This window comes from Acomys minous (assembly GCF_964271855.1).
Source record: "Acomys minous genome assembly, chromosome: 17".
Taxonomy (NCBI): Eukaryota; Metazoa; Chordata; class Mammalia; order Rodentia; family Muridae; genus Acomys; species Acomys minous.
In genome coordinates, this window is record NC_140500.1 from 58712409 (window position 1) to 58739902 (window position 27494).

Below are 27494 nucleotides of genomic sequence, written 5' to 3' on the forward strand. Positions count from 1 at the left end.
AACCTCAATGCCCACCCCAGTGACAACATTCTGAACAAGGTCACTCTTCCTAATCCCTCCTAAAGCCTAACTGGGAACCAAATACTCAAACTCAAATATATGAGCCCCCAATGGCCCCCTGCAGTCTCATGCATATAGTCCTTCTCAGTATCCCTGAAGAAATGAGTTAATATATTGAAAATGAGCAAGAAAAAGAAGTGAGCGATGATGGCAAAGGCCCTTAATCCCAACCTGTGGGAGGCAGGGGCAGGTAGATCTCTGAGTTCAACGCCAGCCTGGTCTGCAGAACAATCCAGGACAGCCAGGTCAACATGGAGGAAACCCTGTCTCGAAAGCACAAAGACAAAAACAAAACAAAAAAGCAGCCTGAATTGTCTACACAGCAAATCATCCTTCTCATGGCTGCAGGTGAAGGGGCCATACCCAGGTATTTTGTTTTATTCCTGACCTCTAAAAATGCTTCAGTGTTGTTACACACACACACACACACACACACACACACACACACACACACACACAAACACACACATATGTTGTTTACTTGTGTTTCAGGAGATTGCCATGTCCAGATGAAGACATCAGCAGATTCTGGGTGGCATGTGAGCTACCTACTCCAGCTTGTATGGTTCTAAGTTGTGTTTTCCTATATAGATGAGAGAGGAATTCTATTTGTTCCTTCAATCTCTTTGTAAAACTGTGTATTATAGCTCTTCAAAAATTACCCTTCCATCCCATTTTACACCCATCAAATATCTAGGAGAAGAATCTCAAGAGGCAGCACATGCTGACAAAGATTAAGAGAAAGGGAAAGGCTCCTCCATTGCTGGTGGAAGTGCAAACTTGTACAACCACCTTGGAAATCTTTCTGGCGCTTTCTCAGAAAATTGGGAATAGCTTTACCTCCAGACCCAGCTATAGCACTCTTGGGAATTTTCCTAAAAGATGCTCCCACATACAACAAGGACATTTGTTCAACTCTTCATAGCAGCTTCAGAAACTGGAATAACCGACATGGCCCTCATCCAAAGAATTAATATAGACAATATAGTACTTTTTCACAATGGGAAACTACTTAGCTATTAAAATCAAGGACATCGCTGGGCATGGTGGTATATGCCTTTCATCCCAACACTTGTGAGGCCGAGGCAGGTGGATCGCTGTGAGTTAGAGGCCAGCCAGGTCTACAAAGTGAGTCCAGGACAGCGAAGGCTAACATAGCCTGTCTCTAAAAACCAAACCAAACAAACACACCAAGAAACAAACAGCAAGGGAATCAAGCAATTTGCAGGCAAATGGATGGAACTAGAAAATATCATCCTGAGGTTGGTAACTCAGACACAGAAACACACACAGGGTGTGTACTCACTTTAGCAATATATGTAGTACAGGAAAACCATACTACAATTCACAGACCCAAAGAAGCTAAGAAGACCCAAGGAGGCTGCTTGAATCTCACTGAGAAAGGGAATAGGATAGACAGTGGAAGTGGATGAAGAGAGGAAACAGCATGGCAGCTAAATGTATATCCCTGTAGAAGGAATCAGAGGACGAGCCATTAGATGGAACCCCAGAAACTGACACAGGCCATGGACCTCCTAAAACAGGCCTATCCCTGTAAACTCGCCTTGGCAACCCCTGCTTCTGCTTGTGCGTGAGTGAGAGGGACTAGCCCTGGCAGTGTATTATTGTAATTCATTTTTATCTTTAAAAAAAGATGTGTTTATCATTATGTGTATAGTGCTCTGCCTGCATGTACAGCTGAGGGCCAGAAGAGGGCACCAGCTCTTATTATAAAGGTTCCTGTGAATTGAGTTCAGGACCTCTGGAGGAGCAGTCAGTGCTCTCAACCTCCAAACTATCTCTCCAGCCCCCATGTTATTTTTATCTTATGTGTGTGAGTTGTCATGTCAAAGGGAAACTGTATTCCCCTGCCTTCCAGAAAGGACAAATGGCTCCCTGCAGTGCCTATTAGCACAGCAAAGTGCATGTTGGCCTTCAGGGTCCTTCAGTATCACAAGTACCTGCTACACATTTCAAAGTCCATGCATCCCCCTAGCTTTTCTCACCTCCTCCCCAACATAAAGTCCTTCCAGCTGATGGGCTTCCTTCACCTCTACTAGTGATTCTCATAATCCTGCTATTTTGGCTTCTCTCTCTCTCTCTCTCTCTCTCTCTCTCTCTCTCTCTCTCTCTCTCTCTCTCTGTGTGTGTGTGTGTGTATGGGTGTGTGTTCTGTTCCTATTTCTATCTCAGACAGGTCAGTCTGTTGGCCATATTCAGTCTACTACTTTCTCTCTTTGTTCTGATCTATCTCAGATGCCTCTGGATGTTCTCTCTCTCTGGGTCAGTAAACACTTTTCCCTTAACTGTATCATGTACTGGTCTGCATTTATGTATGCTGTACACCATGTGCATGCCTGGCACCTGTGAAGGGCAGAGGAGAGTGCTAGCCTCAGTACAGATGGTTGTGAGCCATCATGTGGATTCTGGGACTTGGACCTGGGTTCTGTGCAAAAGCAGCAAGTGCACTTAACTGCAGAGCCATCTCTCCAGTTCCATTGCACTGGATGATTCAATACAACGTTTGCGGACTCCCAGCACCCTGTGACTTTCTGTTTTTAAATAGTAAAGATTCTTTTCCTGCCAGTTGTGTTGGCACACACCTTTATTTTGTTTTATTTGTTTTTACTTTTTGCAATATTATCATTTGGTTTTTTCTTTCCTTTTTGAAGTAATTTGCTCAGGTTACATACCGATTGTTATCCCTCACTTGTATCTTCCCATTTCCCCCTCTCCCTTTTTCCTCTTTTTCACGTCCCCTAGACATGTGACAGAAGGAAACCTCCTCCCCCACCATGTGATCTCAGCCTATCAGGTCTCATCAGGATAGCCTGATTCCACTTCTTCTGCTTGCCACCAGGCCTCCCCACCAAGGGGAAGTAGTTAACTAGGGACACCAGAGTTCATGTCAGAGGCAGTTCCTGCTCTCCCCACAACCATGGAGAATGAGCTGTTCATTGGGTAGATAGGAATAGAGGGTCTAGGTTCACTGCGTGCATTGTCCTTGGTAGGCACAGGAGTTTGTGCAGCCCGCATGGGTCTCTATCTACAGCCTTGATGGTCTTCTTGTTGGGTTCCTGGACCCTCTGGGTCCTTCTGTCTCCCCCTTCTTCCATAGCTATCTCACCTGGAGTCCAATAGTCCCAGCACTCAGGAGGCAGAGGTAGGCTGATCGCTGTGAGTTCGAGGCTATCCTTGTCTACAAAGAGAGTTCCAGGACAGCCAAGGCTACTACACAGAGAAACCCTGTCATGAAAACCAAAACAAACAAACAAACAAACAAAAAACCAACAACAGCTTTTCAAATTTAATAGAAAAGGAGCATTAAGACAGATTTCAGAAGAAATGTCTAGTAGTCACCCTTGCAGTGAAAGAAGCTGACACATGACAGACAGCCAACCTTTCAAGGAAGGAATCTCTGGGCTTGAGAGGTGGCTTAGAGGTTAAGAGCAGTAACAGCTCTTCAGGTGGTCCTCAGTTCAACTCCTGGCAACCACATGGTGGTTCACAACATCTATAAGGAGATCTGATGCCCTCTTCTGGCATGTAGATGCACATTCACATAGACGTGCATATAATAAATAAATAAATAAATAAATAAATAAATAAATAAATAAGTAAATAGATCTTTTTTTAAAGATAGGAATATGTGAGCTCAGCAGTTTAGTGATGATTCAAAATATGAGATCAAGTTATAAGTAGAGTTGCTGTGTTCTTGATTGACAGGCAGCTGATCTTATTGTATTGCCCTGTGTCAGGGTTATCACACAAGAAGAGTTTAGCTGCTTAGTGAAGTGACAACACAAGTTGTAAGTAGGTGACTCTGGTTGCCTTGATCCAGGGATGGTGGAAGGTGGGGAGGAGTGTGGCTAACACCTCTGTAGCTGCAGACCCAGCACTTACCGAGGAGTTTCCATGTGTTCAGCATCTGGCTGCTGCCATAGTAAACCGTCCTTTGGGGTTTTATGGAGGCTTTATCACATCGGTGTCATTCACTAAATCATTGTTTACTAAAGATCGACTTGTCTTTAGCCTTTTGCCTCCTCCCCTGGGATTCGCTGAAAGTCCTGACTCTGATTTACCTGGAGCAGCACCATCCTGGAGGTACATGGGGCTGCCAGCCCTCAGGAGAGAGGCACACCAGAAGACACAGCTCTACAGATTCTAGGATATGGAGCAGTAATTAGAGCAGAGAAATATTTGGTAATTTCAGAAAGCACTTTGAATCTGCAGAAGGAAACAGGGAGAGCCGTGAGAAGGTCAGATACTGGAAACGATGAGAAGATGAGCTGACTTCTCAACTTTCTCACAGTCTGGCAAAATTCAGGAGGGGGATGCTTCCCCCCTCCCTTTTATTAATCCCCTGTGTTTCCCAGTTTAGATGGATAAGTCCGAGATTGCAGGTGGTTTGTTAGAGGCGCAAAGTGCTGAGTGGAGCTTATAACTGTAGGGGACAGAAGTCAGGCTGAGACAGAGAAAGGTTTCCCCCACATGGGAAGAGATTCTGAGGGAGGAATGGACTCTCCATATTCAAATCCTGGAGCTTTTGTCAGGCCACCACAGAGCCCAAGACAACAGGGGTGATGTCAGTGTGGCTGGAGACTCAGGGACCAGGCATAGCAGCAGGTGACATCACCACCCAGGAGACCCAGTGAGGTCAGACTCTAGGGAGGCCTCTTCATAGTCCCCAGCCATGGTGGAGCCGCAAACCCAGCAAGAAGGCGCAGAGTTCCCTTCAGGTTCAGCTTGTGTTCTTCCCAGTGCCTCCTGCCTGCACAGGCCCTTCCCAGTGTGTGAGGAGAGCCTGAAGAAAGGGGGTTGATGAAGCAGGAAGTCTAGACCTTGGGGAAAGACACATGTCCCTGTTTATTTGTCATCTCCTAAAGGAGCACCTCTGCCTAGAGGCTGTATGTGACTAAGTGACTGACTCTGGAGACCTGACTTGGGCCAACTGAGTTCACCAGCAACGCCCACTCCCAAGCCCCTCTTGCCCCTCCTACTCGCTCTCCTCCGTCCCCTACCCACACAGCTAACTTCAGGAAAGCAACTTGGGGAAGAAAAGATGTATCTGGCTTCTGCTTCCAGATCATTGTTTGTCATAGAAGGAAGCCAGGGTAGGAAAGCAAACCAACAAGGCAGCCAAGGGGCTGATGTAGAGGCCATGAAGAGTGTAGCTTACCAGCTTGCTCCTGATAGCTCGCTCAACCTGCTTTCTTACAGCACCCAGACCAGTAGCCCAGGGGTGGCATCCACCACAGTGGGCTTGGCCATCTCACAACAATCAGAAGAACATGCCCTACAGGTTTGTCTACAGCCCAGTCTTATGGAAGCATATTAGGTTCGCGCCTCTCAGAGGACTTTAGCTTGCCTCAAGATGACATAAAAGTAGCCTGCACACCCAGTTTTTGCCATAGGTCCTTTAAAGGCCTCTAGATGACTGAATTGACTTTACCTTATTTCCTGAATCCCCTCTGTGGTGGTTTGAATAGTTATGGGCTCCATGGAACTCATTCATTTGAATGCTGGGCCCAGAGGGAGTGGCACTATTGGGAGGTGTGGCCTTAGTGGAGTAGGTGTGGTCTTGTTGGAGGAAGTGCATCACAGTGGGGGTGGGCTTTGAGGTCTCAGAAGCTCAAATCAGTCTTCTGCTGCTTGTGGATCAAGATGTGGAACCTTCAGCTCCTTCTCCAGCACCGTGTCTGCCCGCAGGCTGGCATGTTTTCTGCCATAACAGTAATGAAACAACAACCCGAAACTATATATATATATATATTTTCCTTAATAAGAGTTGCTGTGGTCATGGTGTCTCATCAGAGCAACAGAACACTGACTAAGACATCCTCCTACTCTACTGTAGCTCTGGCTTTGCTCTCTTTCTCCTGGCTTCCTACAGCCTCCCTGTTTAAATGCCAACCTATCAAATTATAACAAACGCCTCTCTAAACTTCTTCCTCTGTGGTCCATAAGTTTCATAATTGGTAATTTTTTTTGATCTAGGGTTTCTGTGCACCCCTGGCTGTGTTGGAATTCCTCAGTAGACCAGGCTGGCGTCGACTCTCAGAGAGCCAGCCTCTGCCTCCCTAGTGCTCAGATTAAAAGCTACCACTGCCTGGTTGTCAAGAAACAAGACAAGAATCTAGTAGAATCGGCCCCAGGATCTGTGCTCTCAGCTCCTCTGCAGGAAAGGACAGAGCAGACCTAAGGGGTGAGACAGGAAAAATGTCACGCAGGAGCTTCTGGGTTACCCAAGAGGCTGAGTCAAGAGGGAAACTGAGATCATAGGAAAAGACCCGCGGAGGGGGTGACTCTGGAGATGGAGGATAGAAGGAACAGCAGCAAAGCAGCGTCAAGAGTAAAGGCTGAAGCTGCCCATGTGGCTCAGTGGTTAAGAACATCCTCTGCTCTTGCAGAGGACCCCAGTAGGTCCCTCCAGCCACATGGGATGGCTCACAGCTGGCTGTGACGTCAACTCCTGGGAAAGAAGACTGGAAGCCTGCCTTTGGATGCACTCTTAAGGTCATCTTGGCACTCATGGGAGTGAATTTTTTTTTCTCTTTTCACTGGATATTGAACAGTATTTTGGCCTGCTAAATGCACTATACCACCAAGTTATGACTTTCACTCATTATTTCTCATTCTTAAAGCTACCCAAGCTATTGGTGCAGGTGTTTGAGAATGACGACACTTTTCTCAACTCAGATGTGAAAGACTTAGGAAGCTCTACATTCGGTGGTCATTGCTTGGGGTCTCAAATCAACCTGGGAGGAATGGCTACCTGAGGTGCCAATTCACCAGCAGGGAGGAGGCTGGTCTCCAGTCTTTCTCAGCCTGGCAAGTGCTTATTACAGAGCCCTAGCTCCTCTCAGCCCTGCTCACCCCCACCTTACCACATCCCACACTCCAAACCTCTCCAGCCTGTGAGCTTTGCTCCCCTTTCCCCACTCTCTGATGCCTACATAGTGCAGCCCTTTGGCCTATGTGCTCTCTTGGTCTTCGGCTCCTTTCTTTGTCCCTTTGCTGTCTCTCCTTTTCCCTCTCTCTTCTCTTCCTCTCTAGGTCTCTCATCTCCTTCTCTCATGGCCCGGTTCAGTGAGCTGGCCGTGTTCAGTCTGGACTCTTGCAGATCTCTGGCTGTTCTCTCCCTCAGATCTACAATGAAAACCTTCTCCTCCACCATCCCTAGGAGCAGTGAGGTCACTTTCATTCAGTCACTAGAAGTGAGGCTGAGACAGGGACTCCTGACCTCATTGATCCATGTGGATGAAGATTAAAGATGTCACCTGGAGTTAGGCAAAGTGAGTGCAAAGCCTTTGTTTGGTTGTTTGTTCATTTGTTTTGTTTTGTTATTTTTCCAAGATGACTTCTCTTTGTAGCTTTGGCTGTTCTGGAACTTGTTCTGTAGACCAGGCTGGCCTTGAACTCATAGACGTCCTCCTGCCTCTGCCTCTCAGGTGCTGGGAGTAAAGGTGTGCACTGCTGCCTCAGCAGCCACCCCCATTTCCTCGCTGGATTTTAATCCTATTTGGCATGTGTATACTGCAGCATTGTCCTACCCAAACTGGCTAGTGGGTGGCCATGATGACAGAAAGCAAAGTCTACTAGATGCCATAACAGTTTTTGGGGGACAGAATTAATGTGCAGAGTCCATAGGGAGACAGAAGAGAGAATGAGTGACCTGATAGTTTAGTGTTCCTGTGGGTAGATGTTTATAGCAGGTTTTGAGTGTTGGGAGTATTTGAGTGTTGGTTAGTAAGGTAAAACGTCTGCTCATGAACACACTGAGTACCCAGCAGGAGCAACCTGGGCAAGGCAAAAGGGTCAGTGCAGTGTTTTGTTTGTTTGTTTGTTTTATTGAACCTGACTGAAACTGGGGTCATTTGGAAAGAGGGAACCTTAATTTAGGAATAGCCTTCATCAGACTGCTTGTAGAGAGCCCCCTCTCCCTCCCACTCTCTCTGGCTTTTTGAGACAGGGGTTCTGTGTGTAGTCTTGGCTTTTCTGGATTCACTTTGTAGACCAGGCTGGCCTAGAACTCACAGAGATCCACCTGCTTCTGCCTCCTGGAGTGCTGGGATTGCACCTCTGCTTCCTTTTCTTAATGATTGGTGTGGTGTCACAACCACCTGCAACTCCAGCTGTAGGGGCTTGACAGTCTCTTCCAGCCTCTGCAGACACCTACACACATGGGGCACATATACATACACACACTTACACATACAAAGGCACACACACACACAGGCACACCTACACATATAAATGAAATACATCTTTAAAATGAAGGAACTTATAAAAGGCAAATTAATTGTTTGAAATTTCCAGGTGTGTCTGACATTGCTTCCTGTTGGATCAGTGGAAACTTTAAATTGAAATACAAGTTCCCTCCAACTTACATTTTCATTCGCCACACTAATAAATGTCAGAGCAGGAGAGCGGGGAGAAGTGCTGGGAAATGCTGCCTACCCGACATGACAGGGCCATGGAACTGAACTCCCTGAAGCTGTACTAACCCACACACGATCCAGCCAACAGTATATAGAGGTCGACATTGCAATAGGCAGCATGAAGTGGGCACTGTAGGTTATCCACAAAAGGGAAAAGGAGAGGATGGGAAGGGTGGAAGGGGGCAGGCTGGAAATGCCTGGGGGGTAACGAGGTAGTTGGGAGTGCATGTTATCAAGACACATGGTTTATATGTATGAACTTGTCAGAGAATAAACAAGGCTAGTCTATTTAAGAAAGACAATGTAGTGGCACATATTTGGCAGAAGCAGGGAGTTCATTCAGAAGTTGTGTCAGCTTGGGCTATAGAGTCAGATATTTATTTTATAATTTCTACAAATATGTAAAACATCATTTGTCTATGTATCTAGGACTGTACCTATCACCTATCTCTTTATGTATTTAGCCACATGGAGCTCAGGCTGGCCTTTGACTTCATACAGAGTGGAGGGTGTCTTTGAACTCCTAATCCTCCTCCCCTGCCTCCTGAATCCTGAGCTTAAGGCTTGTGGCAGCATCCACAGTGTGGTGGTGTGGAGGAGAATGGGCCCCAGAGCCTCATCTATTTGAGTGCTTAGTCCTCAGGGAGTGAGTGGCCCTGGGGTGGCCCTGGAGTCTTCAAAAAGCCCATTCTAAGCCCAGAATCTTTTTTTCCAGCATGTAGAATTCAGCTACTTCTTCAGTAATGTGACTACATGCACACAGCCATGCTCCCAACCCTAATAATGGATGGCACCTCTTAAGCTGTAGGTAAGCACCAATTAAATTCTTTTTTAAAAATATGAGTTGCTGTGATCATGGGGTCTCCACAGCAGTAGAACATTGACTAAGACACCCAGTTTCTGTGGTGCCGGGACCTGAGTCCATGTGTTTATGCACGCTCGGTAGGTGAGCACTCTACTAATTTAAGTACACTTTAGCCCTGTCTTTATTTTTAAATTTTTAAATGGATCGATTTTTTTCTCTTTTTCTGTACTAGATATTGAACTTAGGTCTTCATGCTTGATAGGTAGGTGCCCTATCTCTGAGATACATCCTCTTCAAAAGTAATTTGTTTAAGGTTGGTGTGGTGGCAAATGCCTTTTTCTCAGCATTCTGGAGGCAGAGGCAGGTGGATCTCTGTGAGTTGAAGACCAGATTGGTCTACATAGGGAGTTTTGGGACATTGAGAGCTACATAGTGAAACCATGTCTCAAAAAAAAAATAAAGAAAGAAGGAAATAATAATGATGATGATGATGATGATGATGATAATAATAATAATAATAATAATATGATGATGATGATGATGATGATGATGATGATGATGATGAAGAAGTAGTCATAGTAGTGGTGGTGGTGGTGGTGGTAGTTTAGGAGTGCTAGACTTTAGCCATGCGGTGTGTCACGTATGCTATCTAAGGACTACCTCACTAAGCCATACTCTCTATTTTATAGAAAGTAAAGCACTAAATAAAGGCCCCACGTTTCAATCTGATATAGGTATCTGGTCCCCGCTAATGTTGAAAATTACTCACAGAGACTCTGCCCCTCAGGTCAGTTTTTTTTTTCTAGTAACTTCATGTGTATCTGACATTCTCTGTATTTAGAGAGTATTAACTAGTACATAGAAAGTTTATATGTAGTGCCTCTCTGTTTTTGAGAGAGGCTCACCTCATGCTCCATATGCACAAAAGTATGACCTTAAAAACCACGTTTTAAAATATTACATCTTTTTTATCTATCTATCTATCTATCTATCTATCTATCTATCTCCTTTCAATTTATTATATACAGACAGGATCTCAAGTCACCCAGGATGGTCTATAGCTCCATAAGTAGTGGAGGATGACCTTAAACTCCTGGTCTTCCTGCCCCTACCTTTATCTAAGTGAGCAAAGGAAGGGATAGAGGGAGGGAGGAAGGGATAGAGGAGGAGGAGAGGGGAGAGGGAGGAGTAGTTTCCCTTCATGGGTGTTGCTGAAGTTGTCTATCCAGTGCCAGGTGGCCAGCCTTGAAATCTTGTGCATGCAACACTGAACAGCTCAGCAGGCTGAATCTGTACACTTTATGCACACACTTAGATAGGAGGAGGCCAGGATTTTGGGAGTGTGTGTGTGTGTGTGTGTGTGTGTGTGTGTGTGTGCGCGCGCGCGCGCGCACATGCATGCGTGTGCATAGGTAGAGTGGAAGGAAGGAAAAGGAATAGAGGGAAATGATTTAATTCTGTTTTAACAACAGCAGCAGCAGCAGCAGCAATAATAACGCCATCTGTGGTGGTGGATGCCTAAATCTAGGCTTTTAAAGGTCGGAGGCAGGTTAGTCTCTGTAAGTCAGGGCCAACCTGATCTACATAGTGAGTTCCATTTCATTTAGGGCTACATAATGAGACCCTGCCTCAAAAAAATGTTGGTGGGTCCTGCTTGTAGGATATGAGTAAGAGGTGAAGACAGACACAGTTAACCCTGAAAGCATACATGCTACATTATACAAACTAAACGTATTTGGGAATATATATTGGGAACACAGGAGGCTAGGGAGCCTCTCTGAGGAGAGAAGGTTTTTTGAGGCAGGGTTTCTCTGTTCAGCCTGGGCTGTCCTGGACTCTCTTTGTAGTCCAGGCTGTTCTCGAACTCACAGAGATCTGTTTGTTTTTGCCTCCCAGAGTGCTGGAAGTACAGGCATTTCCCACTGCTTCTGTCTGGAATATATATGTTTACACACATAAATATATGCATGCAATAGAAATTAAAAGAGAGGCCATCAATTTGAAGGAGAGGGTATATGGGAGAATTTGGAAAGAGGAAAGGTAAAGGCGAAATCTTGTATTACAATCTCAAAAAAAAAAAAACCAACAAAAAACAAAAACCCAAAAAAAGTAGCCTCATAACATTCTGTAACTCCAGTCCCAGGTGATCTGACATCCTCTTCTGGCTTCCTTGAGCACCATGCATTCATGTAGTGCACAAACATATACGTACAGGCATATTAAAAAATGTGCGGAGTTAGTACCACTGCCTGATTTGGCGACGCTGTATACACGTGTCGTAAAGTGCTGTGGATCTACATAAAGGTCGCAGCAATTTGCGCAGATTCAATGCGTGTGAATGGACAGATACTCTCGTTCAGCCTAACCCAGAGAACTACGAATCCCAGAGGGCTGTGCGCGACGCTCGCGGCCGGGCTGACGCCAGGGGGCGTGGCATCCGAGGGCGGGGTCGCGCTGCGGGGTGCTGGCCCAGCGGCCGCAGAGCCTAGGCTGAGGGTTCGAGGGGTACTCGCTGAGTGAGGGCCTAGCGGCCGCGCCCTGCCATGGAGCGGGCGAAGATGGCGGAGGAGAGCCTGGAGACGGCAGCGGAGCACGAGCGGATCCTGAGGGAGATCGAGAGCACAGACACGGCCTGCATCGGGCCCACGCTCAGGTACTGGGGCGGGGCCGGATCGGCTGGGGCGGGCGGAGCGCGGCGGCTGGCTGTGGGGAGAGCCGCGGGTGTCCGGCGTCCTGGGCGAGGCCCTGCTAGGGAGCTTCTCGGAGGAGAGAAGGTGACGCGGGGCTCTGCTGGGCCACCGCTCTCTCTTGTCAGCAGCTGAGGAGCGGACGCCGGCACCAGCGCGCGATGGAACTGCCCATCACAGCTCCTCTGAGAGCGTCAGGGTTATCTTGGTCCTGGCGGAAGTGTCCCTCTCACCTTTCCTCACCTGAGAGCCCAGTTCTTGAGGTCGGTCCGGCCCAGGTGTAACCTAGGGGTCTTGCCACCAACTGGACACGGTCTTTGCTCCCTCCCCTGACCCTTTCCGGAGCCTCGACCTGTGTTGCCTGTGCAGATGGCAGAACATACCCTGCCTTTCTCAGCTTGATTACCTTGCACTTGTTACCCAGAGCGCAAGCAAGGCTTTGTGTGCATTGATGTATACATACATCTTTGGAAGCCCTTGAGCAATCCCACCGCCCGGGTACAGTTACTGCTCCCCTGTATCAGAAGAGGCACCGGGAAGAGGGAGTAACTTGTCCAAGGTCGCAGAGGAAGGGAGATAAATGGGTTTCTAGTTTCCAACTCTGCACCTGGACGCTCTGCCATTCCTGTCTTTCTTTCTTTCTTTCTTTTTTTTTTGTGGTGCTGGGGGATGGAACACAGTATCTTTCAGCGTGCCAGGCAGGCCCTCTTCAGTTGAACTGTTCCTAGCCCACAGATTCTTCGCTACTTTGGTTCTGCCTTAGTTGGGGATTGCCATCTGCTGTACTTCCTGTTGAAGATTATTCACCAAGCCCAATTTTGAACTCCTCCTTCCCTCCCCTTCCCCCGTCCTCTCAGTTTCCTGGTATCCTAGAACTAGTTCCTCCTGGTCCTTTCCTGTGGTACTTTCTGGTCTCCGTTCAGTCCATGCCTTGAAAAATCACCTTTCCCCTCCTTGTACAGTATTGGATTAGTGCTCCTCCCTCTAGAACGCTTCACTAGTAGGTGCTTACATTTGTGTGGGGAGAGTTGTCCCAGGAAAGGGTGATGGAAGGCTGGGGGCTTTTACTTTTAGCGCCACTGGCATAGCCTTCTTCTCTGGGCATCACTGTTGGTGCCAAGCGAGTTTTCTCAGTGCCATGCCTGGAAATAACCGTTCTTAGTAGCTTGTCTTTGCGCCGCCCCTTTTTCTTTCTAAAGATTTATTTATTTATTTATTTATTTATTTATTAATTATGTATACACTGCCCTTGCCTGCATGTACACCTGCACACCAGAAGAGGGCATCAGATCACTTTATAGGTGGTTGTGAGCCACCGTGTGGTTGCTGGGAATTGAACTCAGGATCTCTGGAAGAGCAGCCAGTGCTCTTAACCTCTGAGGCGCCTCTTCAGCGCCCCCTCTCTTTCTTTATTTCTTTTTTCCTTTCTCATTTTTGAGTGCTAAGGATTGAACCCAGGGCCACACAGCGCTTTACCACTGAGATAAACCTTAGTCCCCATGCCTCCCAAGGTGATTTGTAGCTCCCTCCCCCTTTTTTGTTCCATTTCCTTTACACAGTTGTTTCCCTCTCCTATGTAATATGATCATGACCAAGATTATGGTCATGCTCCTGTCATGTCTTATTTTGTATTGTGAAAGGCCAGTGATTTTCATTTCATAGTCCTTCATAAAAGCCCAGTGTCACCAGGCACGTTGGGGCACACCTTTAACCCCAACACTCAGGGAGGCAGAGGCAGAGGCAGGCAGATCTCTGTGAGTTTGAGGCCCTGCCTGGTTTATAAAGCAAGTCCACGACAGCCAAGGCTGCAGAGAGGAACCCTGCTTCGAAAAACAAAACAAAACAAGCGGACAAACAAGCCTAATGTCACTCACACTAATATTTTCTTGTAGTATTAGTGGCTATTACTATTTGGCTTTCAGTAATAAAGTGTTATGAGAGTAACTGAAAAATGTTAAGAAACTTGGCGGCAGAATTGAGGATTTGTGATCCCCAGAGTTTTGGGAGGGATTCCTTATAGAGCACCATCCATGTTGTTTTGAGTTGCTTGTAGTTTCCCGTTGCTGTTGTTTGATGTAATAAATAACTTTAATTTAGTTTCATAAATTTAGGGTGCTGTGATTTAGTATGTTAACCCTCAGTGAAATAGTAGTACATTTTGGAGGGGGATGTAGTTTCCTGTATGCCAGGCTGTCCTCACATTTGCTCTCTGAGAATGGCCTTGAATGTCTGGTCGTCATCGTACCTACACTCCCTAGTGCTGGGATTACAGTCTAGCACCACCATGCTTAGTTTTATGTCAAGCTAGTGACTGAACAGGCTTGCTGCCTGTTAGGTGAGCATCCGACCAACCGAGCTACGTGTCCAGCACCAGTATAAACTGGATTTTTGTGTTTACTTTTCTTGGTTTTAGTAATATATATGTTAAAATGTAAGCTTGTTATCCATTCTCCCTAAATTTTCTCATTATTATGACTGAATTTTTTCTTCTGGTTCTGTGGGAGTGCATGAATTAAGAAGTCTTACTTTACAATGACGTTGTTAATAACAATAAGAAAAGTCCAGGAGCTGTCACAGGACCCGATCAGTTTTTGTGTTTTTCCTGGCTGTATTGTTAGAGGGTTTGGATTAAATTTTTTTTAAACATTCATGTATGTATGTATGTATGTATGTATGTATGTATGTATGTATGTATGCATGCTTGTATGGATGTATGTGTTTGTGTACACACATGCTGATGACAAAGCACACTGTGGATGGAGGTCCGAGGATAGCTTGCAGGGTACGTTCTCTTCTACCATGTGAGTTCAGAGGATTGGTCTCAACCTGCTGACCCAGAGACCTGCTGCCTCTGGCCCAAAGATTTGGATTATTTATTTATTTGGGTTTTTGAGACAGGGTCTCTATTATGTAGCTCTGGCTGTTCTAGAACTTACTGTGTAGACAGGCTGGCTTTGAACTCACAGAGATCTGCCTGCCTCTGTCTCTCCAGCTCGGATTAAAGACGTGCGCCAACCGTGCTAGGCTGAGAACTTTTGAGACTGTGGCATAGACACAGAGCTACACTTAAACCCTTGGCTGAAGAGAGCCTTCTGCTCATGAAGGCCATCCTCCTCATTGTAGCTTGGAAAGGTCACATCTCAAGCAGTGAACAAGGAAGGGAACACCTGCCTAGCTAGCCATATCAGCCATAGTCAGTGATATGGTGACAGTGGGGCTACAGATGTCACAACCAGATTCCAAGTACTAACATTCTGATTGTAAATCAGATGTGAACAAATCCTATGTCTTTGTTTCTACTCTTATTTATCACATTACTTAGCCAATAGTAGTCATTTCCTTATTTTGATAAGTCAGAGCAACTAGCATTTTCTCTAATTGTATTTAAAGTTTTGCTTTGAATTTTTTTTTAATTTTTAATTTTTTATTTTTTGAGACAGGGTCTTTATGTGTAGCATTGGAGACAGGGCCTCTCTGTAGCATTGGCTGCCTTGGAACTCACTCTGTAGACCATGCTGGCTCAAACTCACAAAGATCTGCCCACCAACTGCTGGGATTAAAGGTGTACACCAGCAGTGCCTGGCACTGTAAACTTTTTTAACTTGAATAATGAAGTACTTTGCCATTTAAAAAAGTAGCTTTATAGCTGGGTGTGGTGGTTTATGCCTGTTATTCCAGCACTTGGATGGTGGAGGCAGGATGATAGGGAACTCAGGGTTATCCTTGGGCACTTAGCAAGTTCAAGACCATTCTGGGGTATACTGTCTTAAAAAAGTAGCTTTATTGAGATATAATTCATATAACATATGATCTATGTATTGTTTTAAATGTGTAACTGATAGCTTGCAGTATATTCATAGAGTTGAACAACAGTCAGCATAAACTAATTTAAAACTGTTTTATTCTTTCCCAAAGAAACACATATTCTGTAAGAGTTGCTTTTCATTTTGTTTCCTCTCCTTCATGCCATTCCCCCTTTCCTCTTACTTTCGTTGTTTGAGGCTGTCCTTGAAGTGTTATATATAGCCTAGAATGACTTTGAATTCCAGATCTTTTTGCCTCCACCTCCTAAGCACTGGGATCACAGGGGTTCACCACTCCACCCAGCTTCCAACTTGCTTTCTTTATCTGTTTGCTACTTTAGACATCTCTGGACATTTTGTGTAAGTGGACTTATACAACATTTTTTTTTTTTTGCTACTATGGGAATGTACCTGTCTTTCATTTCTTTTTATTGCTGAATAATACTCCATTTTATGGATATACTTATATCACATTTTATTTGTCCATTAAGTTGTTGCATGTTTTGATCATTTCCATTTTGGAGTTGTTATGAACAATGTCCTGTATCCTCTTTTTTGTGTGGACATTTCATTTCTGGGGATCAGATGAGCAGTTGGGGGTCACTGTGTAGCTTCCCCAAGGCAGCTGCAGAGTGTTCCACGTGTCCAGTGGTATGGGGTGGTTTGGCTGTCTGCTTGACTGACAGCCCTTTTGCTGAAGGCAACTAGAGCAAGGGAGATTTTAGCAGCTGCCAACTGGGAAATCAGATTGCCCCATTCTCCATGATTTTCACTTATTTATACAGAAATAGACATCAGAAGAATGTTTCATTTTTATCTTTGAGACAAGGTCTTTGGTAGCCTAGGCTGGCCTCAAAATTTCCATGTAACTGAGGCTGCTATTGAATTCCTTTCTCTAACTCTCTTGAGTAAGAAGTGAAAGAATTTATCATTAATACTAATAATGTTTTTCTAAAAACAGGTTATTAGTGTTGTCCTGTTGTCAGTTTTAATAGGAAAGAAGTATATGAAAGCCTTTTAGTGGATTCTGATAAAGTCTGTCCTTGGTAGTCATTGAAGGAAAAGACATCACTCATTACAGGTTATTTATTTTTATAATAGTAACTCCTTTTTAATGATAACATTTTATATGTTAATTATAACATAATGATTGAAACAATTATTATTATTGTGTGTATGATCTATGTGTGGGTGCTTTTGTGCTATGGAGCTTGGGTGGTGGTCAGGGCAACTTTATGGAGTTAGTTTTCCTTTCAATTCCAGACACAGATCTCAGGCCATTAAGCTTTCAGTAAGTGCTCTTAAACCCCCAAAGCCATTCGTAGCACCCACCAATCCATCTTGCTTATCTGCTTTAAGATATTTTTTATTATTACATTTTATCTCTTTATTTGTGTGCTTGTATCACAGTGACGATCAGAGGACAACTGTGTCAATCAGTTCCCTCTATCAAGTGGATTCCAAGGATTGAACTCATGTTATCAGGCTGGCCTGGGAGCTCACTGGCCCTAAGAATTTTATTTTTTATTTTATTTAAAAAATTTTATGTGTATGTCTGTGCACCACGTGTTTGGCCTGTGGAGGTCAGAAGAGGACGTTGGATCCCCTGGAGCTGGAGTTACAGACTGTTGTTAGTGGGTACTCAGAATTGAACCCCAATTCTCTGGAAGAGAAGCCAGTGCTCTTAACCACTAGGCCATTTTTCCAGCCCCTCTCCTATTTTCTTTTTTTTATTTTATTTGTTTATTTATTATTTATACAGTTCTCTGCCTGCATGTACACCTGCAGGCCAGAAGAGAGCATCAGATCACATTATCAATAGTTGTGAGCCACCATGTGTTTGTGGGAATTGAACCTCTGGAAGAGCAGTCGTGCACATAACCTCTGAGCCATCTCTCCAGCCCTCCCCCCTCCTATTTTTCTAGACAGGTCAAGCTGGCTATGTGAATTCAGTGTGTAGTTGAAGATGACCTTGAACTGCTTGCTCATACTGTTTTTCTCCCAAAAGGTTGCAATTAAAGTCATGTGTCATTCACCATGCCTTGGTTATTTTTGGCTCTGAGTTTAAGAGCAGGAAAATTATTTTCCCTTAAGTCCTTGACCAAGAAGGCTCTGTATGATGTCACCATATTTCCATATAGTAGAGCAATGTGTACTGAGTAAGTTTTTATGGTTGGCTTTGGTGAAAGCACAGAGCATAACCAGTGTCTTAGTTACTGCTCTATTGCTGTGAAGAGACACCATGACCAAGACAACTCTTACAAAAGAAGGCATTTCATTGGCGCCTTGCCTACAGTTTCAGAGGGTTAGTCCTTTATCATTGTGGCGGGGAGTGTGACAGTTTGTACGTGGGCAGGTGCTGGAGAAGTAGCTGTGAGCTTTACATCCTGACCAGTCGGCAGCAGGCAGAGAGAATGTGACACAGGGTCTTTTGAAGCCTCAAAGCCCACCCCTAGTGGTTACCTCCTCCAACAAGGCCTCACCTCCTAATCCTTCCAAACAGTTCATCAATTGAGGACTAAACATGCAAATATATGAGCCCACAATGGGGGGGCTGTTCTCATTCAAACCACCACAGCCAGTGTGCAGTTTGTGAAAGCAATGGCTACTGCACTTCCTTAGTGCAGCGTGGTGTCCAGTCTTCATGGGTTTCTAATCTGGATGAGTGTGTGTGTGTGTGTGTGTGTGTGTGTGTGTGTGTGTGTGTGTTGGTTTTGTGCAAGTATATAGCCTAGCTTTTTACTAAGAAGTGAATATCAATAAGTTTAGGCTATATATTTTTCTTCTCCTTCTTACGGAATATAAGAACTTTCTTGGTTTTTCTTGGTTAAGTATAGAGTGATACATATTAAAAAAGTGAACCAGCTCTGAGTATAATTATGAGTTTTTATGAGTTTGAAGAGCCTGAAGAAGCTATGCTATATCTCTAAAATAGGTAGAGTAAACTGAGAGGTGGCTCCTACCTGTGATGTAGCCTGGGGAATCCTGGGTTTCATGACTGGGCTACAAATTGTGACTTGTCTCAAAAGCAGCAGGTAAACCGAATGAGAGGTAGGAGCAAGGACGGGGCAAGGCTCTTCTCATTTGGGTATGCTCTAGAATGGAGATAAAGCCACCAGTATCATCATAATCTTGTTTAAAATAATTTAAAATTTGAGGTTAAAAAAAAAGCCAATTCACTTTTACTATTTGAAACTTGCCAATCAAAATAGTAATCATAGACGTAATATGTTAAGGTATGTAATTTAGGAAATATGCTGCTGGAACATTTATTTCTGATTAAGGAAGTTTTTCTTGGAATGCCTGAAATTTACCCTGCTCTAGATAATTAAAAAAAATAATTCAGATGTTTATTTCTAATAAGTGAGTGGTGAATTTAAGCATGTAATATACATTTGAACAACTAATTTAGGGCTGTAAAATACATGCTACCCACTGAAATATCTTAAGTGGTCTAGAACCCAATGTTAGTTTCAGTGTTAATTGTTTTATTTTATGAGACAGAGTTGCACTATATAGTCATGGCTGGCTAGAAACTCACTATGTAGACCAAGGAGGACTATGTAGAGCAAGGTGGCCTTGAACTCAGGTTGCTGCCAGTCTCTGCCTCCTGAGTGCTAGTGTCATAGGCATGGGATCAAATACCTGCCTTCAGTTTTTTGATTTTTGTTTTTGTAATGATACAATACAGAGTCAGGACTCTGTTAAAGTGCTACATGCTGTTCTGTCTTGAAGAGTTAACATGCAGCTTGTATTGTACTACATTTATTTATTTATTTAACTGTGTTTTGATAACGGATTGAGTATGCAAAGGCAAAACCAGTAATAATAGTCACAAACAGTCCTAAATAAGTATGTGGGTATTTATGCATTTAGCTTTTTAATTTTTTTAGTGCAGGAGCCTTATGTAATCTAAACTGTTCTGGAACTCATGCAGTTTAGGATGACCTTGAAAAAAAATTTTTTTTGAGACAGGGTTTTTCTGTGTAGCCTTGGCTGTCCTGGACTCTCTTTGTGGACCAGACTGACCTTGAACTCACAGAGGCCTGCCTCTGCCTCTCTAAGTGCTGAGATTAAATGTGTGCGTCACAAGGCCCAGTGACCTTGAACTCTTGTTCCCCCTGCCAACTTCCACCTTAATGCCAGGATCAAAGTGTATGTATCACTGAGACTAGATCTCTCGAAATTTTCCATTCTTTTAGAGTTTAAGACTCCAGATAATTGCTATATTGTAATTAGATGAGTAATGATAGCCATTTGCCAAATGTAAAATTTTAATTAAAGTATAGGCTCTCTTGTTTTATATACAATTTGAAATATTTACTCTGTGTGTATGTGTGTGTGTGTGTGTGTGTGTGTGTACACATGCATGTGTGCTGTGATGTGTGTAGGGTTAAAGGTCAAGTTTTGGCGTTAAGTTCTCTCCTTGCACCTTTATGTGGATTCTGGGCATTGAACTTGGGTCATCAGGCTTGTGCAGCAGGTGCTTATACTTGATGAGCCATCTTGCTGCCCCCGCTTCATAGAGCTTTTGAGTAAAAATTGTAGAATAATAGACTATAGAGACCTAGTTTTGTAGGTTTTATAAGCCTGACACGTCTCAAGCAATGCCAAGCATTCTGGCATTATAAAGTACAACACCAGTTTCTTTGGTTTAGTCTCATTCTTTCTGTTTGTATCATCAGTTGTTTGTTATATATTTGTTTACTAGTAACTTATTTTTTGTTTTGCCCTTTTTCTGAGATAGAGTTTCTTTGTGTAGCCCTTGCTGTCCTGGAACTTACCCTGTAGACTAGGCTGTCCTGGAGCTCAGAATCTGCCTGCTTCTGCCTCCTGCGTGTTGCATTTAGAGGCTTGTGCCACCTCTCCCGGTATTTTAAACTTGTAAATTTTTTCATTTTTGAAAGTTGTACCTTTAACTTATTTCTTTGCATTGGTGCTTGCTGTTGTATCTTCTACTTCCTATAATTTAGAACTTTAAAACACATTGTTTGGTGAAGCATTCAAGCAGGCAAGCAAACAAGCATTGTCATCATTGTGGAAACAATGTCAGTCTCCTGGGGAAGCTCTGCTGCTAATAAACAGTAAAATTCTAAAAGTTCTGGTATGAAATGTGATTTTTGTCAAGCAATATGAATGTATAAGAATAACAGACATTGGACCTAACTGGCTTTCGTATGGACTTTGATTTAAGGAGTAGCATTTATGGAACATATTTGGGGGGAAAAAAGGTTTGTGCGAGGTGAAGGAATTTTATGACATTTGTAAAGAAGAGCCGTCAGTGGAGTCCTTTAGCATTGGAGAAGCAAAGAAACAAAACCCTCTCCCAATACCAAAACCTAAACCCAAACAACAACAACAACAGAAAAAGAAAAGAAGGAGGAGGAGGAGGAGGAGGAGAAGAAGAAGAAGAAGAAGAAACAAAAAAAAGAAGGTAGGATGAGAACAGCTTTTGAAATCCAAAGAAATACAAGTTGAAGGCATCCATCCAGTCATGGTGGTGCAGGCCTGTAATCCCAGAGTTTGGGAGGTAGAGGCAGGAGAATCGCAGATGTGGATGCAGCCTGGGCTGCATGTAACGTTCTAAGGTAGTCTGGGGTACATAATGAGGCTTTGTTTCCTTCCCACTGACAAGACAAACATTTAAAATACATGTGGATCTGACTGAATGTATCTTCTTGGTTTTGAATAATGTGAAATGACTATAAATTCACATGAGGTTGTGCAGAATAATCCAGAGATTCTCCTGTATTCTTTACTCAGTTTCTCTCATTGATAGCATCTTATAAAAACTACAGTTAGGATGTCAGGTCCACAGTATTGCCACTGTGCCTTTTCAATCAAGATCCACATACTTCATCCCCACAAGGAGCACTCAGCCTTAGCATCTCTCTCTGCCTGTACTGCCTTTTCTAATCCCGCAACCAGGCATGTCCTTTTGGATCAGGCTTTCAAAGAACCATACCTTACACACCCTACCTAACATTCTAGGGTTCACTTTTTCCATGAAGCACTGAGTTTTATCCATTTGTTAAATGTGGCAGTAGTTTGCTGGTTTTTTTTTTAATTGTTGAGTATTTTTTCCATAGTACAACTCTACCACAGTTTATCCTTTCCTCGTGAAGACATCTTGGCTGTCTCTGGGTTTTGGCTATTATAAATAAAGTTCTTATATAAACATCTGGGTATAGATTTTTGTGTGTGTGTGCACACATGTTTTCAGTTATTTTAGTATAGGAGTGGAATTGCTGGTAATACAGTAACCCTTCCTCCCAAGGGTTCAAATACCTTTACATCTTTACCAGCATTTGGTGTTGTCATTGTTAGAAAATGTGCACCCCAATTCTACTTACGCCCCTGCCCCTCCATATTTGTCTTCTGCCCTTGCAACCTCCTTTCCTAAAGAAAACAAATGAAACAAAACAAAACAAAACAAAAAACCCCTGACCAACCAACAAACCAAAAACATCTTGCAGGGGAAGCTGTGTTCTTTGTCACACAGTATATCTGTTTGCCTGCAAATGTTCAGTGTAATGAGTTATAGGTCTGGTCTGAGGCGTCTGGCTTCTGCTACACTTTGAATCCTAGGATCCTCGCTGGGATTCCCCCTGTCCTGTTGTTGGAGGTCCTGCAGCTTTGTTTCTGCAGGACAGCGCCTTCACAAGCTCCAGCAGTTCATGGATGGGGTAGATACTGGGGTAGGACAACACAGAGTTCTGGATCTGGGCCTGGGTGGTCTGCCTGTCAGCTCACCTGCACCCACACTACCAGGGCCAGTTCTCCTGCTTTGCCCTGGTGAGGGATGGGGCCAGCTCTCCTGCCCGTGGCAACCAGGAAGGGTCAGGACTGGCTCTCCTTCACTCGTGCCTACTAGGGCTAGCTCTCCTGCCTCTCGCATCCCTCCTCTTCCAGGATCAGCTCTACTTTGCTGTCTAAGAGGAAGTGTGGGTCCTGCTCTACCGAGTGCTGCAGATGGTCAGGGTGAGTTCTCCCATGCTTATGTCCCCAGGGATAGCTCACCGTAGTCCCCGCCACCAGGGCCAGTCTACTAGCTGCCCAGGTGAGGAGTGGGGCCAGCTCTCCCTTGCTGTCCAGGAGAGGGGTGGAGAGAGTTCTGCTCAGTCCTTGGACATTAACTTGGTCCCAGGCAGCAGCCCATACCAGGGATGTGCAAATGCCCTTTGGTGATAACATGGCCCACAGACATTGACACAGACCCCTGCTGCTGCAGGACCATAGACCCAGACTTGGCCATTGGTGGCAGCATGGTCCTGGCCATCGCCATTGCCGCAGGTGATGGTGAAGGCTACTCACATCAGGCTGCTCTTCATCACTTTTGTGCTTCCAGTTCTGCCTCTCTTCATAGTCTCCCAACAAAAGTAGGTAGTAATAGAATTAAATAGAAAACCCCTTGTAATAGAATTGTTTACTTTCATACCAAGAAGGTTGAGAAAACACTAACATCTGCATGTGGCGTGTGTCCATTCCATCTTTGAGCAGTTTGTGCTGTCAGATGCAGTCTTTATGAGAACATCTGAAACAGAAGAACAGGCCAGCAGGGCCTGTGGTGAATCCATATATGCTAAATGCAGTCATGACAGAGTCAGCAGGTTTTCTCTGTTGAGGATCAGAAATCACTGTGAAAGTACTGTAGCCCAGAATTAGAAAGCTAAATAAATATAAAGTCTTTTTAAGGAATAAGAAAAATATGTACTTGAAAATTGCAATAAAAGGGCTGGAGAGATGGCTCAGAGGTTTAGAGCACTGACTGCTCTTCCAGAGATCCTGTGTTCAATTCCCAGCAACCACATGATGGCTCACTACCATTTTTAATGAGATCTGGTGCCCTCTTCTGGCAATAAAAAAATGATAAGTATGTGAGGTAATGGCTGGCTACCTTGACTAAGTCATTTTTTAATGTTTATCTGTATCAAGAAACTTTCACTGTAAATTTATCAGTCAGGTGTACTTTAATAATGCCAAGGAAAATTGAAAAAAATAAAAGTATATTGTAGAAAATATAAACAGGCTAATAAGTTTTGTTATTAGTAGCCCATAATTATTATAGTGGTTTTATTTAGCCCACTATCAGACAATCAAAGACACAGGCACCTGATAGATTTTAGATAAGCCTTATTTTACGTGGCGCTGGGCAGATGAACCCTTTAAGATACCTTTACCTTCCAGCCCCACATCCCATGGCAATTGCTCTAATAACTTCTATCTGGGCTATTTCTCATCCATAATTCCATAAATACTTGCTTATGCTTTCTATTTGGGCTGCTCCTTTCCATGGTAAACCTCAGGGATAGCTCCCATCCATGTGTTTCTTTTCTCATCCCATGCTGACTCTGCTTCGTCATCTCTCTGCTACCTGTGTCTCCTTTTCATCATCCTTCTGTCCCTAAAGCCCATGAACCTTAGCTCTGCCTCCCACTTCTGCCCTGCCCAGGCTTCAGAATTTTGTATTAACCAATCAACATAAAATTAGGTAGAACAAGGTTTATATAACAAGGCCAGATGTGCATGAGACTATGCAGATCTCAGGGAGCAAAATAATTAACAATCAAAATCAAAACGGCAGACCATGTTGTTGCAGTATATACTATCATCATGAAAATAAAGAGACAGTGGCCTCTAATTCTGGCAGACTACCATGGTGGGACTGTTAAGCCTTTAGTGTTTTACTATATGTCAGCTGTCATCACCTCCATTATCAAAGTCATACTTTGGACATCATGTCCTAGAATGTGCCCTCGTTATAGGGTTATTAAAGTAAGCCAGGGATTTATTATTAAAGTTAATTCTGGAAATATCTCCAGGGTCATCTTTGTATTTTTTTGCTACCTGGCAGTAACTGGGTCCTGAAAGTGCAGTTTCCCTGCTGCTCAAATTAGTTTTAAGTTATAAATGTTTATTGATAGGAGGAGAGAAATTTGTCTGGCTAGTTGAGGCAGGGTCCTAGAAGGTTTTCATTTATTTGTTACAGGCTACTGGAAAGGTTTTGGAATTCTTGATTATCTAAGGACAGCCGTGCATACAAGTGTGGTCTGGCATAACAACTCTTCAGAGTGTCCGTGAAGAGCTGGCTGAGAGTGTAGCTTAGGCAATAGAGGGTTTGCCTAACATGGACAGTGCTCTGGCCTCAGTTAGCAGCATCCCATAAAACCATGCATGGTGATGTATGCTTGTGATTCCAGCACTCGAAACAGAGGCTGGAGAATCAGAAATGTAAGATCATCCATGGCTACTTGAGACACTATCTCAAAGAAAACAAAATAAATAAATAAAAAGTATCAGTAAAAGTCAAGGGGCCATTGCAAAAATCCCTATTGTTGGATACCTGAGTAAATTAGGTTCTGCGCCTCAAAGAGGCAGAGCACTTACTTCCTTGGGGCTCTGCAAAGAGCTCTGTTAGACTTTGTCTCATAGTGTTCTTGCTTTGAGCAGCATAACATAAACATAGCCAGACCTATTAGAAGAAAACTTAAAAGTCACTCAGAAACACTGAAGAGAATCTGTAGGAAATTCTCATACAATTTTGATTTTCTTATATACTAAAATCAATAATAAAAACAGTAGCATCTGATGTACACCAGGGGGACTTAACCTAGGGCCTCTAGAATCCCAGGCAAGTGCTCTATCGCTGAGCTACAGCCCCAGGTTCAAGTATGGCGGCTTTGAACAATTGTGCAGGTTGCACAGTGTACAGATGCACCTTTCTAAGGTCATGGTATTTATTTTTTATATAGTGTAGACTTACTTACCCACTAAGACAGTTATACAGTAAGCACAGTCAAGGATCTTAAAGAGGGTTAAGGGCAAGAGAGCAAGTGTAGACACTGTTTTTAAGTTTAAGTAATTAAAGATGTCATAAGCCAAGTATGATGACAGGCCAGAGGTAGAGGCCATTCTGGCCTACATGAGATCTTGTTCAAAAAAGAACAAACATAAACAAATGAGCAGAAATAAATAAAGCAACCAGAATCAACTACAACATTTCTTAGACTGTAATGGAGGGCTGAGGAAATATCCCAGTGATACATCGCTTGCCTGGGACAGAAGGCCACAGTAAAATGCATGTTCACAGACTGGTAATTTTTCTTCAGTTTTAGGGTAGAACTTCAACCTTGCACATACTAGATAAGCACTTAGCTTTATCCCCAGACCAGAGAACTTTATGGTACAGATTTATTTTATTTTTATGTGTATATGACCCTTCGTGTATGTTCTGGGCGCAGTGTCTGAAGGCTGGAAGAGGTCATTGCAGCCCCTGGAACTGGAGTGATGGTTGTTTGCCCCCATTTGGGTGCTAGGAACCATATCAGGGTCCTCTGGAAGAGCACTATGTACTCTTAACCTCTGAGCCATCTTTCTAGTCTCTAGGAAAGGATTTTTTAATTGAATTTTCTGTTTTTAGTGTGGTTAGCTTGTTCACAGGTGAGCAACTCCAAAACCTTAGAAATGATGTACTTGCTATCTTGAGATGACAATGCTTGGATCCAGTTAATAGTTCCATTGTATGTTGAATAATCTTTTTTCCTAGCCCAGAGATTTGGGTATTGTTCCCCGATTCTGTCATTGTGTAGCTGGGATTTCAAGTTTGTTTGTTATTGTTTGGAGTTTTCTGCAAGTTGCCCTGTGTAGCACCAGGCTTTTGTTAACTTGCACTATTTGGAGATGTTTCTGTTTGTTCTTTTTTATTCATAGTAGGGTGAGGATACTATTTTATTTATGGTATTTTGAGTATTATTTTGCTTTTTTTTTTTTTTTTTTGAGACAGGGTCTCTTTATGTCGCTAGCCTTGGCTGGCCTGGAACTCACTCTGTAGACCAGACTGGCCTCTGAACTCACAGATATCCACCTGCCTCTGCCTCCCAAGTGCTGGGATTAAAGGCATGTCTCCCAAATTCTAGGACTAAAGTCGTGTGGCACTGCTGCCTGCTTAAGTTTTTATCTCTTAGCTGTTATCAGCAAACAGGACATTATCTAGACTTGGCTTGGATTTATGTTCCACTAACAATACCAAGAGGTGTTTAATGGTTTCTTTTCCCTCCATGATGCAGTGGATCCAGCCCTGTGTTTATCTGTGCTTTTTGTGTGTCACTTTGTCAGGGGATGTCACCAGACTTTGAATTTGTCTTAAACACTGGTTTTTAGGGGCTCGAGAGATGGCTCAGCAGTTAAGAACACTTACTGCTTTTCCAGAGGACCTGGCTTCAATTCCCAGTACCCACATGGCAGCTTACAATTGTTTGTAACTTCAGTTTCAGGGGATCTGACACTCTCACACTAAAACATAGATCTAAGAAAAAAATACCAGTGTGCATGAAAAACAAAAACAAAAACAAAAACAAACCAACCCTTGACTTTTAAGATCGATCTGTCTGTCTGTCTGCCTATCTATCATCTATCTTCTGTCTGTCTATTGCATACCATCTGTAGGGCTGCATGTGTTTGTGCATTTCTAGGGTTGAAAACATGCTTTTTTTTTGTACAAGCACTCTACCAACTGAACTACATGCTCAACGAGTATAAGAGTATTTTAAAAAATTCAGGGCTGAGAGTGGAGCTGTGTGGGAATGCTTTCCTCTCTCCCTTCTCTTTCCTCCCTCCAATCAGTCTTGTGCCCCACTTTTCCCTCTGTCTCAAATCCCAGGCTTAAACAATTGTTGTTATACATCTTTGTGCATGTGTA

General features: G+C 43.7%; 1 protein-coding gene across 2 annotated transcripts in view; it reads left to right on the forward strand.

Moving 5' to 3' along the window:
* Positions 1 to 11747: 11747 nt before the first annotated feature.
* The window catches only part of EXOC6B (exocyst complex component 6B), a 434863-nt gene continuing 419116 nt past the window's right edge, over positions 11748 to 27494 (forward strand). For both annotated transcript variants that reach the window (XM_084764962.1, XM_084764963.1), the window contains exon 1: positions 11748 to 11959. In XM_084764962.1, coding sequence (XP_084621088.1) covers positions 11850 to 11959 — 110 coding nt within the window. In that variant the 5' untranslated portion in view covers positions 11748 to 11849. The remainder of the gene's footprint in view (positions 11960 to 27494) is intronic.